The following is a 15,381-nucleotide window of genomic DNA, read 5'->3' as shown; positions in this document are numbered from 1 at the left end:
TCTTGAGGCCTTTGGCAGAGCTGTCCAGCGTGGAGGTGGGATCCTGTTGGCTCTTCAGGCATCTGCTGGGATGCCATCTGAAATGCTGGGGAGGTCCTTCCAGCACTGGAATTGGAACGTTCTTTGCCCAGTGACCACTCCTCCAGGCAGCTTGATTTCTTGGAACAGAGCAGAGGGCAACAGCTGTCAGGGTTGGGCTGGCCAGAATCTCCCGTCTCTGTCCCAGTGACTCAGGTGGGGATATGCTTGGCAGGATTGGAGCCAATGAAGCAAGGGAGGGGACTGGGGAAGATCTGCTGCCTGCCTTGGCCACCCAAAGGGAACAGAGTGGGAGGAAGTGATGTGCTGGGGATGGGGGTGCAGAGGCAAAGTGAGTAACAGTTGTGAGTAATGGCTCAGTGTCTCCACTGGGTAGGTGGCTCCTAGACTGCACAGAGCTGTCTGGGGCTCCGGAAATTCTCCCCGGAGGCCCAGCCACTGAATCACAGCAGCCTGACCTCCTCCCTCCCTGTCCTCCTTAGGAGCTGGGGGTCCTGGCCAGCAGGGTGCCACACCTCATCCCCTCTGCCTCTCTGTGCTTCTCCAGATCAGCCCCTCCCATCACCTATACCTTCACACCCCCTCAGCTCCATCGCTGCTCTGTCTTGTCTTCCAAGCATCCAGGCAACTTGGCTTGCCTCAAGGAGTGTAGAATTTACAGTCTGGCTGTCCCGGGTTTGAGTCCCAGCTTGACCACTCGTCGCTGTGTGACCTTGGCCGACACATTTCTCCGCTGTAAGGTTCAGTAGCCTCATATGTGAAAAGAGGCTACTGCTTGTTTAATCTCTTGTTGGAAGGATTAAATGGGATAACCTGTATGAAGTACATCTTCTTTGTATGTGTTCAAATAATATGGTTGTCCCAAGCCCTAAACTCTGTTTTGCCCTTCCTCACCACCTCTATCCCTAAAATTCCAGCTCCCTGTGCTTCCACCCCATAATGTTCAGGCTGCATATCCTCCTATCTACTCTACCCTGTTGTTTGTGCACCTGCTCTTCCATTTCTGACACCTCCCACCCAGCTTCTGCCCGTGTGCCTTATCCCTTCACCTGCTCTTCCAGAAGGATGGGCGGGGCTCAGATGGGACAGGCAAGTGTGAGGGGAATTTGCTGCTTGCCCAGGCTGCAATGGGCACTTTGAAAGGAGCTGGGAGGTCTGGGTGTGCTTCAGGGGCCCTGGGCTGCTCTTGTACCCCCCATCTCTGCAGGCTCATGCTCCCCCTGCCCCAGTCTGTACACATGGGCTCCCTTCCCCTTCTGGCTTCCTGGAATCGGCTGTGCTTGGGGCCATGCAGAGTGCCCCTGCCAGTGGATGTGTTGGCAGTGCTGATGTGTTTCTGTTTGCGTGGCTCTGGTTGGGGTGGGGCCCAAGCACCAGGGGGTGACTTTGCATCTGGGTCCGGCAGTGGTCAGGCGTGTGCGCTGTGTGTGCCTTGGGCTGTTTTGAGCTGTGTGTATGCAGGGCTGCAGTGTCTGGGTCACCGGGTCTTTAGCTGATGCCAGCTTTGTCTTCTGTCCGTTTAAAATCTCTCAGTGTTTTCCGAGTCAGAGAGCCAGGTCTTCTTCCGCCCCTCCATTTGCCCTCCTCCTTCCCCTCCAGACCTGGTTTCAGATACGTGCATCTCTGAGGTCTGCCTGGGAGCAAGGAAGCATTACGAAGGGTGGATATGCGTCAAGTGGAGCCAAACAATGCTGGTGACAGCCAGGCCTACTCTGGCCTTCAGTGCTGGCCACGTGTCAAGCCTCTGCTGCCTGATAATTGGAAGTGAGAGGGGGCTTCCTGCCACTCGGCCCCAGATGGATTTCAAGGAGCAACAGAGAGCCGGGCTGTCCTGCCCTCGGGACTTTCTGCTTTCTGGGGCTCCTGGTGCAGCCTCGTCCATCAGAGCAGATGGGGTTCCAGAACACCAGCCCCCGATGCGCGCTAATTGTGCAGAATAATTGCACTGCCTCCTGTCGCTGCCATCTAGGGGCCAGGAGTTTTCCACGAGTGAATTTTCAGATAACTGAAGCTTATGCATGGAAGAATTCAGAGCTCAGGAAAAACGGTGGATTTTTTTGATGGAAAGGTCTCACATTGTACAGTGTCCCACGCTTTCTTTGACTTTGACAATAGATGGGATCTTAAAAATCAGCTCCTTGCTCTCCCTCTATTGTTTCTCAGTTTCTTCTTCTGTAAAATGGGGATAGGAATAGGGCCTGCTTCACAGGGGTGAGGTGAGGATTAAGTGCTTTGAGACGCATAAGATGCTTAGAACTGAGCCCAGTGCATAGAATTTACTGGTCTGTAAATGAGGATGCTGAGGTGTGGAAAATGCCATTAATCACCTCCAGGCTAACATAGAGGGAACTAACATCTCCTAAGCATATTCTATATTCCAGACAATTTTACTGATGGCACCTAAGTCAACTTTATTGAATACTTCCAGCCACTCTGCAAAGATGATCTCACCCCCATTTTACAGAGGGGCAAACTGAGACTCAGGGAAGTTAAATAAGGTCTCAATAGCTGGTCTGTAGCAAAACTGGCATTTGAGCCCATGCCTGACTCCCAGTCCCGGTTTTTTTCTGTCCCTCCTCTTACCCTGTAGTTGGAAACTCATGGCCTCTTAGTGTGTTCAGGAATCTGGAAATGGGAACCCGCAAACAGAAGGAGTTACGATCTCATAGAGCTGAATCTGCTCCCAGGTGCCAGGTTTGGGTTTAGTGCAAAGCTGTCTGGAGTCAGGCGATGAGAAAAAATGACCTCTGGGGATGTCCAGGGAACATAAGGCCATAGATCAGCTTTGAGGATGTGGGATTTTTTTCCTAAATAATATGTGGTTGGGTTGCTTTCCACCCTGTTCCTCCTTTTGGCCCGCCTTAAATTCTTAAAAGGAGACATAGGTAGACATCAGAAAGGATTTCCTGGTTGTCCACCACATAGGACAGTGATACAGGCAGCATAGGGAACCCGAAGAGTCAAAAATGTAAGGCACTTCTTCAAATCTGAGATGTCTTTTATTAAAAAACATTTTAACGTTTCCGAAAATGGAATGCACCTCAGGATCAATGTGTACAATTCAAGTAGCCTTTCCCCTCCTCAGAAACTGTTATTCAGTTGATGATGCTACATACAATCAATAACATCCTTGAAATTAGGAAACAGGGAGGTGAACACCTGTGGTTTGCAAGTAACTCTACAGGTGTTGAAAGCGGAGAGGTCTCTACGCCCTTGTCCTGGCTGGCAAACAGACGATGGCCTCGCTTCAGAAGACAGCGGCTGATGTCTGTGTGGGTCTCTGATGTCTGTGTGGATTTGAGTGTGGCCCCAGCCCCAGAATTCTCTATTTTGGGCCTGGCTTAGCCCCCCGCAGCCTACCCTCACACGTCCCCGTGGTGGTTGGCATGGTCCTCAGTGCTGCCTGAGACCTTTGGCTCTTTGGGTTTTCCCACTGCTCTTAGATTTTTTTCCCATGCACCCTTCCTGCCTTACTGCTCTAGCACAGCTGAGGTCAAAGACTTTTGTCCCTTCAAATTTCCATCTAGAAACAGAAACCCTTGGTGGAAAGTGAGGGGGTGGGGTGGGCAGCCTCCCTCTGGGTGGAAAAATAGATGGACTTGAATCCCAGTGAAATCCTAGCCCTCTTCATACCTCCATTATAGCATTACTGGGCCTGTTTTATAATTCTCTGTTTATATGCCTGTCTCCCCCACCGGGCCACAAGTTTCCCTCCTGGGCGGGGCCATCCTCATTCATCTGTCTCCACAGCTGGGAACCTGGCATGGAGGGGCACTCAGTGGGCATTGTTGAATGAACACGTGGTCTCGCTCCCCATGCCTGTCACCTCCTTTCACACGAGTTCCACTAGAACCGTGACCACAGACCACAGCCCTTTCCTTGGGCAGCTCTTCTAGGAACTTCCTAGAAGCTCTGTTCTCTGTGCCGCCGGCCCTGTCCCCCAGCCTCCCTGTTTCAGAATAGGCCAGGGAGAAGGGGTGGGGTTTTCCTGCTTTTTGGGTTGCTGGAGAAGGCAACTCTGAAGGCTGCATTCCATATTGCCTGTTCATACCTCCTCTTCTAGCATGGCGGCTGGCTTCCCCCTAGTCCTCCGGCCGCGTGCCTCAGCAGCTCCGACTGCCCCACTTTCCTGCCCCTCCATCTTCTTATGTTCCTGGGATCCCCTCTTTAACCTCTGTCCTCTGCTCCCTGCCCAGCTCAGAGCCTCTTCCAGGCTGGACTCTCGGGCTCCAGCCCTACACCTCACCTATGGCTTCTCACTGGCTCTGGGGGCATGAGGCCACTCCAGGGCCCTGGACATTGGCCTCATCCTGGCCCTCCAGGTCATGTGCAGTGTGGCATGAGTTGCCTCTCTGACCGCCTTTCTCCGTTTGGCCCTGTGTGCCCTGGGCACAGCCAACTGGTTTCTTTGTGTTCTTTGACCCCTGGCATCTCTCCTCCCTACCCACCTCAAAGGCCATGTTCTCCATGAAACTTTCTGTGACCCCAGACTGGGAAAGGTGGTGTGGTCCTGGGCAGAGCTGAGGCTTCGGACACAGCCACGGCAGAACTTGGTTCAATTTCCATTATTTACTGGTTGTATGACCTTAGGCTGAGAATGCAACCTCTTAGTGCCTCATTTCCTCATGTGTAAAATGGACTGATAGCCCCTATCTCAGAGTGCGCCGTATTGAATGGAAGCAGACCTGAACGTAGTTTTCTCTGGCCAGAGCAAGGGCTTTGAGGTGGAGAGGTGAGAAATGGGAGTGGAGAGGGAGTCATAGCCAGGTCCCGAAGGGCCTGACGGCCATATTAGGACATTTGGACTTTCTCCCGTGAGCTGGGAGCTATGCAAGAACTTTAGGCAGTGACACTGCTGGATGTGCATTTTAGAAATAGCTCCCTGGCTGCCAAATGGAGAATGGGGTGGAGGGGACAAGGCGAGGGGCAGGGAGACCAGTGTTGTAGGCTGTTGCAGTCATCTCTATGATTAATAGGACCTGAGAAGGGGTGTATGTGGCTCAGAGAGGTATTTAGGAGGAGGAATTGCCTAGGCTTGGTGGAAGGGAGGGGAAAGAATGAAGGAAGACAGACACTCGGGCCTCTGGCTTGAACAACTTTGGTGGCCGGGGTGGGTGGGGGGTGGAGGGCTGAGGGAGGGGTGGTGGGTGGAGCTGGGGGTGGTGGCAGAGGTTGTCAGTGCCATGCAGGAAGGCCAGGAGGTGGCCGAGTGTGGGCAGGATCATGAATCCAGGATGCTGACGGGTCATGCCCTGGGCCCCTCCGTGCCCTCTGACCCCCACTGGTGCTTCCCTGTGGCCTTGCCTGTCCTGGCCTTTTGTCCTGGCTGTTGCAGGGACCCTCTCACCCTGCCCCAGTAGGCTTGCTGTCTTGTGCTCCCTGGGCCTGGCACACAGTAGGTACTCAGTGCAGCTCTGCTGAACCCCATGTCTCTGACCCCCCTGCTTATCAGCACATGCTCCTAAGAAGTCCAGCCTAGTGTGCAGCCTCACCTCTCCCAGCTTCCCTGATTCGGGGTGTGGGTGAGTGTGGCCCCTGAGCCAGGGCCCTTGAGATCCCTGCTTGGTTTGTCTGGAGGCTAATCTCCAGATAAGACTCCCTGCCTTCACCTGGGGTGGGTCCATCTGGGTGCCATGGTGTCGTGCCTTCTTCCAGGCTGGCTTGGGAGGGGCTGGCTTCAGTGGTTGGGAGGCCCATGGGTCCCACAGCTTGGCATGCTGGTCCCCCCGAGTTCCCCTTGTTGTTGTCAGCTTCTGACTGAAGCTGCCCAGAACTCCACATTCTGCAGGCTCCTGAAGGGCCAGGCACACCTGCTCTTCCCTGCCTTGTTCATGTCTGGTTGTTGAGTGGCCCTTATGTGGACCTGGCAGCTGCTCTGTGTGTGGGTGTGGTTAGAGGTGGGGAGGTTCTTGTCTGAAGAGGAACTCCCCTGTCTGGAGAGCCCATCTCAAGTGCCTTGCAGGACAGGGAGCCTAGCAGTGGGCTGGGGGGTCAGTGAGTGGGGCTGGGGAAGAGGATCCTGAGACAAGAAGAGGAAATGGAAGAGGAAGCACTGGGCAGCTGGAGCTTTGGGGACAGGTTGATGGGACCAGTGATCTAAGAGGAGCTTGGCTCAGGAGGATTTGGGGAGGGGTGGGGCCTGGGGCCTTGGTGAGTCAGCCCTCTGGGACTCCCCTGTGTCCTGTCTGCTCCAGGTTCTGGGTCCCAGCCTGTGCTGGGTTTGGGGAAAGGGCCAGGCCCGCTCCCTGTCCCCACTGTCTTTGGAGGGACACTCAGGGCTTGGGTGTGTGTGCCCTGGCTTGGTGTTGCTGGGAACAGGCCCCTTCTTGCCTCCAGGAACTTGATGCGCTTCATTTCCTGGTCCAAATAGAACTCTATATAAGGGAAGGAAATAGCCGAGCAGGCCAGGGAGCCTGGAGAGGCTGGAGCAAGCCCCGGGGAAGGCCAGCTGCCTGGCGGGGAGTGCACAGGCCTGGGGAGGAAATGGGCCGGGGCAGTGGCCACCTTCTCTCCAGGATCCCGCCTTCTGAGGGCCTGAGGCTCAGCCTGGGAGGCCAATGTCTTTGAGCTATGCTGGGACCCTTGAGACCTCTGGCCCTTTCAGGCAAGCCTCATAATCTTGTCCCCATGCCCTCCCTCCATGGCCTTGGCATTCTTGCAGCTCCTTGTCTGCTGAGCATCCTCAGGTCCTGAAGGAGGCCTGCCTCCCTCCTGGCTGCCAGGCTAACAACTGACCCTCTCCCCTGGGCCTCCCAGCTTGCCTTACCAGGTTGAATGGGGCTGTCTAGGGCCTTCCTGAGTTCCAGTGGACTTATGGTGTGAGCCCTGAAGTGCTGGACTGTCCACAGATAGGAGGTTCACTTGCCTATTTCCTTATCACGGGCATGGAGGCTGGGGCCTTCTGGGATTATTGTCTGGATTTTTCTGGACCCATCTGGTATCGTCTCAGAGACCAGGGCTCAGAAGCTGCCTGCCTCCTGGCCACAGGTTCCTGGGGCAGGGCCCAGAGGGTGAACAGCAGGCAGAGCTGTGGGCATGCCAGGTCTGCTCTAAGAATGGGTAGTGGCACCCTCCCATGCTCTGGGTGAGGAAGAGAAGTCAAGGGTGGGGATGGGGGTTACTGCAAATGTGTGTTTTGTTAGGGTGGAGAGGGGGGCCCCTAGGCTTCAGGGTGCCTGATGGCCTCTTGTCTCTGGGTTATAGGGTCCTCTTCTCCCCTACTTTCTCCTTCCCCTTATTGTTATTAGTAATGTGACTGTACATCCTTGCTTGCCTTAAACTTCCCACCGTTCACCTCCCCCAGACCCTACTCCTGGACATCCTTATTTGGAGCACAGTCTCAGCCTGGTCCTTCTCCTACACAAGTGCCTTCAGTGGCTCCCCAGTGCCAATGGCTAAAATTTAACTCCTTCACTGGGCATTCAAGGTTGCCCCTGGTCAAGCCTAGAAAGACAGTTGTGCCATCCTTCTTCCCTTCATCCCTTCCAATGCCTGCTTCAATGCTCCTCTTCCTTTCCTTCACTCATCCTGTGTCCCAGCCAAAGGGGGCTTCTAGTGGTTCTTTCAACATGCCAAACATTCCCACTTCCGTGCCTTTTTAATGTGTTATTCCTACCCCCAAATGTCCCTTCCCCATCTCCACCTATCAAAACCTTATCTACTCACCAAGTGGGCATCAGGCTCTGAGCCAGGCATGGGGACTTCTCAATGGAAATGAGCCATGTGCTGCCTGCTCTTGGGGCTTTCAGGGTAGTGGGTGAGACACACAGTGGATAAACAGAAGCAATGCATCCTCCATGCCAGGCTCAGGTGCCTCTGCTCCATGGAGTCTTCCTGGGGCCCCTGACTTCTCTCTGTGATCCCACAGCCCTGGCACCTCTGCCACAGCATGGGCCCTGTCCCACTGTAAAGGCAGCGTGACAGGTGGGGCAAGGCAGGTGTTTGAATCCAGCAGACCTAGGTGACAGCCCTGATACCGTCCTTTGGAAGCTGTGCCTTCTCCGGTCTGGCAGAATTGTTGAGAGAACTGCCTGAGACCCTGGAGGATGGGGATGCTAATGCCTGCCTCGTGGGTGGTTGTGAGGAGTGAAGCGATGTATACACAAAAGCTTAGAACAGTGCTTGGCATGCAGAGAGCTTAGCAGTAAACACTTCTTTTGCTGTCACAATGACTACCACTAGTTATTCCACTTGGGGCAGATTGCTTAACTTCTCCGAGCCCATTTACCTGAAAACCTTGTCAAGAAGATCACAAAAAATAAGGTATGTAAAGCACCCAGCTCAGAGACACACAGTGGGTGCTCTACAAACCCCAGTTTCCTTCCCTCCCATGTAACTTTTGGGGCAAGGATGTGAGGTGGGTGTCAGCAAAGAACTTCTCTGGAAGCAACCCAAGTGTCCATGGATGGATGAATGGAAAAACACGAGGTGGTGTAATCTGTACAATGGAACAGTATTCAGCCTTAAAAAGAAGTTTTCATACATGCTACAACATGAATGACTCTTGAAAATATGATGCTAAGGGTATTAGTCTGCTTGGGCTGCCATAACAAAATACCATATGCTGGGTGACTTAAACAATAGAAATGAATTTTGTTATGGTTCTGGAGGCTGGAATCCAGAGGCTGAGATCAAGTTATGAGCAGGGTTGGTTTCTCCTGAGACCTCTCTTCTTGGCTTGGAGATGCCACCTTCTCCCTGTGCCTTCACATGGTCTTCCCTGGTATATTTCTGTGTATATCCTGGTATATATTCTTGTTTCCTCTACTTACAAGGACACCAGTCAGATTGGATTAGGGCCTCATTTTAACTTAGTTACCTCATTAAAGACACTGTCTCCAAATACAGTCACATTCTGAGGCTACTGAGGGTTAGGACTTTAATATATGAAGGAGGACATAGAATTCAGCCTCTAACACTAAGTAAAATAAGCCAGGTATCAAAGGGCAAATATTATATGATTACTCTTACAGAAGGTACCTAGAATAGGCAAATTCATAAAGAAAGAGAGTAGATTAGAGGTAACCAGGGGTTTGGGGGAGGGGAAATGAGGGCTAGTGAGTGTGAGGATGTTTGGGATGATGAAAAGTTTCTAGAAATGGATAACGGTAATGGTTGTACATTACCGTGAATGTACTTAATGCCACCAAATACATTTAGAAATAGTTAAAATAGTAAATGTTATGTTATGTGCATTTTACCACAGTAAAGAAAAAGGGACTAGCAGGAGATGGTGGGGGGACCCCTTTTCCACTCAGTCTTATATGAAATGCTGAATTCCCAGATGCACGTGGGTCTCGTTTAAGCTGGGGGCAAAGCTGTCCTCTCCAGTCTCAGGGGCCAGGTGAGTGTGAGTGTGTGTGGGGAGCCCCTTTGGAGGGCTGGGCAAGCTTAGGAGTTTGGGATTTTACATAACCAAGGCTGAGAGGTTGGCTCTTTCTTGGTGGCCTGGGGACAAGAGTGTCACCCAGTTGGGGCTCTGGTCCTGCCACTTGCAGGTTTGAGAGGTGAGAGGGGCACTGCTAGGCAAACGCCTGGGTTTTCTCTTGATCTGCAAAGAGCAGTGCCTGGAGTCCACAGACCATAAAAATGCCTGGAGTCCACAGGCCACACACAAAAAAAGATATTTATTTACATTTTTAAAAGGGGTTTGGTTTGAGAAACATGTAAAAACACGACAGAACATTTCATAGGCCATTTTACACAATAAAATAGGCAATAATAGCACTTATATTTTTGCAAGCATAAACACTCAGGTGTTTAATGCTAGTAACACTGGTATAACAGTTATGAGCAGATGAACCGTATTCATAAAGAAGTAAGCAAAAGGGAAATGTACAAACACATATTGCTGTGGTTGGTAATTGTGTACCCCAGCTTTATAACTGCAGTCACCTGAAATACCATGATGAGACAACCTAAGTCTTGTGATGAGACGGATCAAAAACCTCAGTGGGTCACCACTGCATAACCACTTCACCAGACACACAAAGGGCCAAGATCTCAAGAAATTTTGTCTTTCACAAATGCAGGTGTAGTGGGATTATGATCGAAACTCCTTCCCAGCTGATTAACCTGGGCAAACATCATGACCTTGTGGAGCCTCTATTTCTCCATATGTGAAATGGGAGCAATATTGCTGACTCTGCGGGCTTGGAGGGTCTCAGAGAGATCAGGTGTATGACAAAATTAGCCCCAGTGCCTGGCGCATAGTAGGTGCTTAACAAATGGCAGCGATTGTTACCACAAGTGGCCACAGGTGCCTCCTTTCTTCAGGCCTAGAATCACTTTCATTCCTTCAACACACATTTAGCGTGTACCTACTGTGTGCTGGCTGTGTGCTGGACTAGTTTGACGGATCAGATGTGCTTCCTGCCCTCATGACACTTGTTTTCTAGAGGAGGAAACAGATTATAGACAAGGAAGCACACACACCTATAATTACAAATTGTAATAAGGTCTGTGAAGGAAGAGATATGAGTGTGGGAGAGAGAATATTGTGTGGGGCTGTGTGTATGTGTGTGTGTGAGAGAGAGAGAAACATAAGGGAATTAGGGAGGGTCTCTGGGGTGGTGATATTTAAGCCAAAGCCAGAAGGACAGGAAGGACACAGCTACGCAGACAGCTGGAGGAAGAGCATTCCAGGCAGAGGGAACTGTGTACGCACAGGCTCCGAGGAAGAACAGAACTAGGTGTTGGAGGGATTGAGGGGAACCCACCTCTGTGTGTGGCTTTGGGTCCCAGACAAGGGGGCCGAGCATAGAACGAAGAGGGAGACGAGGGCAGAGCCTGGGTCATGCAGGGAGTTCCCTGCCTGGGCTGGCTGCTCTCTAGTGCTTTTAGACCCTCGTGTCCTGGGGGAGTCTCCGTGGGTGTGCCCTGTTGTTGGCATTGTGCTCAGGGACCTTTGAAGTTGAAAAAATACTAGTGGGTGTGGGGGCTGACAAGTGCCAGGCATCAGCCCTGGTCTGGGAGGCTACCATGCTCACCTTCCAGCTGCACCCCCGGGGCTCCACCTCGCGGCCTCCAGAGCCAGACTGCTCTGCTGCAGTGCTGGGCAAATTGTTAACCTTTCTGTGCCTTAGTTTCTTCATCTGTGAAGTGGGGGTAATAGCATCCAATGAGAGCAAAGGGCTTGGTACAGTAACTAAGCTTTGGTTAGCATGAGCAAAGGGCTGAGTGTAGACATAGCGCACTCACTCTGTGAGCATTGCTCCTGTAGCTGTTGGATGGCTCTGTGGACGTGTGTGTTTCTAGCATAGAGGAAAAGAGCACGTCTCCAGACCCGGACCCTGACTTTGCATCGTGCCTCCTATTGGCCAACTCATTAGCCTCTATGTGCCTCAGTCTTCTCATCCACAAAATGGGGATAATAATGATAACGATCAGCATTGTTACATGAATTAAATGAGTTAATTAATGCAAACTGCTGAGAACAGTGTCTGGCACTGAGCAAGGGTGATGGGAGTTTATTTGCTGCTGTGACTTTTATTGCTATGTTATTCAGAGTGAAAAGATTGAGCAGAACACCCTGTCAGTTCCCAATGTCTAAATGGTTTGCTTGAGGTCCGCTGGGGGAAGGGGGCTTACCTGAGGCTGACTTTCTGGGTCTGAGCCCTGGAATCCTGCACTGACAGCTCTGGGAGGTGAGCCTATGACAGGGCTGGCACCAAGACCCCCTATAGCCACCCCCAGAGTCTGCCCTCTGCAGAGGGAGGCTTCCTTACCTGGGCCCCCTGGGGACTCCAGGACTGTGGGGCCACAGGGCATGGGCCACAGAGTGGCATGGGGCCCTGGCTCTCCCTGGCACATTCCGGGCTCCTGAGAGGGTGGCCAGGGGCCAGGGTGCCGGAGGGAAGGCGAGAGCCTTTTAAGGAAACATTTCTCTGCTTTAAAAAAAAAAGAGAGAGACAAGAAACACTGAAACACACAACAAAGTCAGTGGGCTGGCTGGCCAGCGGGCCTGGAATGCATGGCTGTGGGCGGAGGATGGAGGACGCCGTGGGGGGCGGCAGGCCACGAGGGGGCACCCAGGCATCAGGCCCTCGGGCTGGGGCTTGACAGCTCCCTTGCAGGGCCGGGTTCTTAGGGGGTGCCTCTGCCTCGGGAGGCCAGGGAAGGGACCTGCGGTCAGGATACCTGGGCCCCCTCCTGTCCACTGCCTGCGAGTAGGTCTGGGAGGGAGACCTTCCTCTTGGTCTCAGAGAACACATGTCTCTTCTGCTGCTGGTTCAAAATGTAGCCATAACCCCCTCCCTCCCTTTTCCAATCCCCAGCTTCTAAATGGAGAGTAGAAACACACCTCCTGTGAGGGAGGGGACTGGTGGAGGCTGGGGCCCTGGCAGTGGCAGGCATCAGCCCGTCCTCTGGCAGCATGGCCTGGCTCGTGGTCCCTGCCCAGCCCAAGCTCAGAAAAAGAACACAGCAAGGGTGCTGTCCTGGGAATTGTACTCCCTCCCCCAGGACTGAGGGACCCATGGTGACAGAGTGGGTTGGGAGAAGGCACCCTGGGGCCCTGGCCCCTGACCTTGAAACCTCCCAGTCCCCAGAGCAGGGTTTGGTGCTGTGCTTGGCAGGGACAGCAGTGTCCCCTGTAGCTGAGACCTGGTCTCGTGGGTAGGGTAAGCAGAGAGCCCTGCAGGCCACAGCCAGCTCTGGGGACCTCCCCTTCCCTCCCAATCTGTTACCCTGGCACCCTCTCCTCCAGCCCTGGGCTCTGTCCCTCAGAGGCCTCTTCTAAAACAATCACTCATAGCCCCATGCTGGTGTGGATTAAGGACCCTGGGCTTCTGGGGGCAGTTCTGTTCCCCCTGTGTCTCCTCATTCTTCTGAAATTGGGGCCATGAGTGATAAGCTTCCCTTCACTTCTCATCTTGGGACTCAGACTGCCTGGCTTCAAATCTCGGCCACTTATCAGCTGTGTGACCTTGGGCAATTTAACCTATCCATGCCCCGTGCACCACAACTGTGGGAATGACAATAGTAACCCACCTTACTGGGTTGTTGAAAGGATTAAAAATGTTAACAGAGGTAAAGCATTTATAATCATGCCTGTCATCTAGTACACATTCAGTAGTATTGGGTATTATTGTTGTTGGTTCTGTTCGGCCCCCTGTGATTCTCCCACCAGTCCTAGAATTCTGTGGAGAAAGGGGAATAAATGCTAGGACTCGATTTGGACCTCTTTGCTGGAGAATGAGTTGGGCAGGGAGTCTGTAGCCTGACTGTATCAGGAACCCAGGAATGCCAGCTCCCAGCCACCTCTGCCCCTTCCAGAGCTTGGAGCACACTGTCCCACAGGTGCTGGCCCTGTCTGGGCTGCTGTGTCAAGCCTGGGGAATCCCTGGGCTGGTGGGATGACAGCATGAGGTCAGCCGGAGGGAGGGCTCAGCTAGGGTGCCCAATGCGCAGTCAGCACCAGCTGGGGCTGGACTGAGGGCTCTTGCCGCCACCACTCCACCGGGCTGGTGGGTGAGGAGGGGTTGCCCACTGTCTGGGGGAGGCAGCTACCCCCTCTTTGGACATCCATGGCTTGTTCCCAGATAGCCTCATGCCCGAGGGAGAGTCTTCCACTCTGTGCCCACTGTGGGCCCCTTGTCTGGTGTTCAGGTTGGGAATTGGAGCCAAGGTTGAGGACTGAGCTCCAAGAAAAACGTGTCCTGGCTAGAAAAAAGGAGCACATTCAGTCTCTGATAAATGCCCCTGCTAATTGTCAGGGTAATAGCTCACCTGCCAGGCCTGGCCAGGGGAATGTTATCTCAGGGAAGGGAGCAATGGAGCCTTCCCTCCCTCCCCTCTACTCTCCTCCTCCCTCTCGCTCCCTCCCCTCCGCTCTCCTCTTCCCTCTCCCTCCCTCCCCTCTGCTCTCCCCCTCTCCCTTCTTCCCTCTGTCTGGAGGTTCAAGTTGCCATCTCCTTCTCTGGATCAGAGAGGCAGATGAGGATCATGAAACTGGTGAAGATCATAGCTCACTCACAGAGAGTGCTTCTGCCTCTCCAAGCCTTCCACATGTATTAGCCGCACTCATGGCTTTCTTTGGAAGGGCTGGTAGGTCCCTTTACCAACCCATTTCATGCATGCTCCGGGAAAGTGCCAGAGCTGGTAGGAGCCTTCTGCAGCTCTGACCTTTGGGTGAGATCCCTTAGCAATGGGGAGAACCAAGGAGGTGACTCTCCCTTTTCTGATGGTGGTCCTAATCACAGTTTTTAAAAATGTAAAATGAATTTTACCATATAGTGGAAAATTCAGGACATAGAGCAAAAAAAAAAAAAAAAAAAAAAAAAAAAAATCCTTCTTATTACCTGAAGCCTCTCTTGTTGAAATGCTGGTGCAGTGATCTCCAGTCTCCCAGCATCTGCATATTTGTCACAGAATTTTAATTGTGACGGTCATTTCATTTTTGCCTTCTGCAGCCCCCGCTCCCTTTCCCAGGAGTTATTGCTGGAGTATTTTTTCTGTGGTGCTCCATAGTCTGCTGAAGAACTCTCAACCTGGATGGTGTCAGCCCCTGTGAGGGAATGAAGCAGGGGGAGGTGTGGGGTGACCTCAGGAGGTGCTGGCTGTCTCTAGAGACAAGATATGCTTACCTGCCCTTTCTCTGTTCCTTCCACAGGTGGCTGCCCCCTGCGTTCCTCCATCCAACCATGAGCTGGTGGTGAGTGACAGCCCTTCTTTGCCCTGCAAGCCCTGCCTCCCATCCCTCCGCAGCTCCCAGCTGCAGCTTTCTTTAGACCCAAATATGTTGGTAACTGGGGTGTCGGACAATTAGGTGGAGGAGGAGGGTCGACCTCCCTGGGCCAAAGCGGGCCTGGGAGGAAATGAGTCATGAGGTCCCTTCTGATGAGATGCAGTGCCTGCTATTTCCAACCTTGAGACTTGCGTCCTTAGAAAAACCCATAAAAGGGCATCTTGTGTGTCTCCAGGCCTGGCCAGGTGCCTGTTGTCCCGGGACTCAGAGGACCAGGGGCTGCCATGGCATCTCCTTCTGCCTGTCTGGTCCCGGGTCAGGCACCCTGGGGCTGGAGGCGGGGGATGACCCTCAGAGTCCATTCACCTGGGCAGTTTCTCCTCACAGGCGACCTCTGTTCTGCCTGTAAGCCCCTTGGCTTGACTTTGCTTTTCTGCTCCCTTTCCATTTCCTCCACTCCTCTTCCCATCACCCCCGAATCAGGCTTGCACCATAGCCTGGACTGGGGTGGGATCCCTGTGAGTTGTGGGCGGTAGAGAGGGCCCTGCTCCACCCTGATGCCAGCTGGGCTGATTTGGCACACTGGGCACTCTTCCTTCCTGCCTCTCACCACCTTCTCACCCTTCAGAGGTCTTCTTCCTCCCCACCATGGCCCT

General features: G+C 53.1%; 1 protein-coding gene and 1 long non-coding RNA gene across 20 annotated transcripts in view; one reads left to right on the top strand and one right to left on the bottom strand.

Annotated features, from left to right (window-relative positions):
- Window positions 1-15,381, top strand: part of TNS1 (tensin 1) — a 208,038-nt gene that overhangs the window by 76,483 nt on the left and 116,174 nt on the right. For all 19 annotated transcript variants that reach the window (XM_063713033.1, XM_054549819.2, XM_063713036.1 and 16 more), the window contains one exon: window positions 14,651-14,692. In XM_063713033.1, the coding sequence (XP_063569103.1) occupies window positions 14,651-14,692 (42 nt within the window). The remainder of the gene's footprint in view (window positions 1-14,650; window positions 14,693-15,381) is intronic.
- Window positions 9,636-14,762, bottom strand: LOC134759621 (uncharacterized). The gene is made up of 3 exons (XR_010136109.1): window positions 14,625-14,762; window positions 14,340-14,545; window positions 9,636-13,701 (listed from the first exon to the last, which is right to left on the bottom strand). It is a non-coding gene; the product is annotated as an uncharacterized LOC134759621 (long non-coding RNA).

This window comes from Pongo abelii, chromosome 11, assembly GCF_028885655.2.
Source record: "Pongo abelii isolate AG06213 chromosome 11, NHGRI_mPonAbe1-v2.0_pri, whole genome shotgun sequence".
NCBI lineage: Eukaryota > Metazoa > Chordata > Mammalia > Primates > Hominidae > Pongo > Pongo abelii.
The sequence above is the reverse complement of the archived record's forward strand: the minus strand, read 5'-3'. Positions and strand labels throughout refer to the sequence as shown.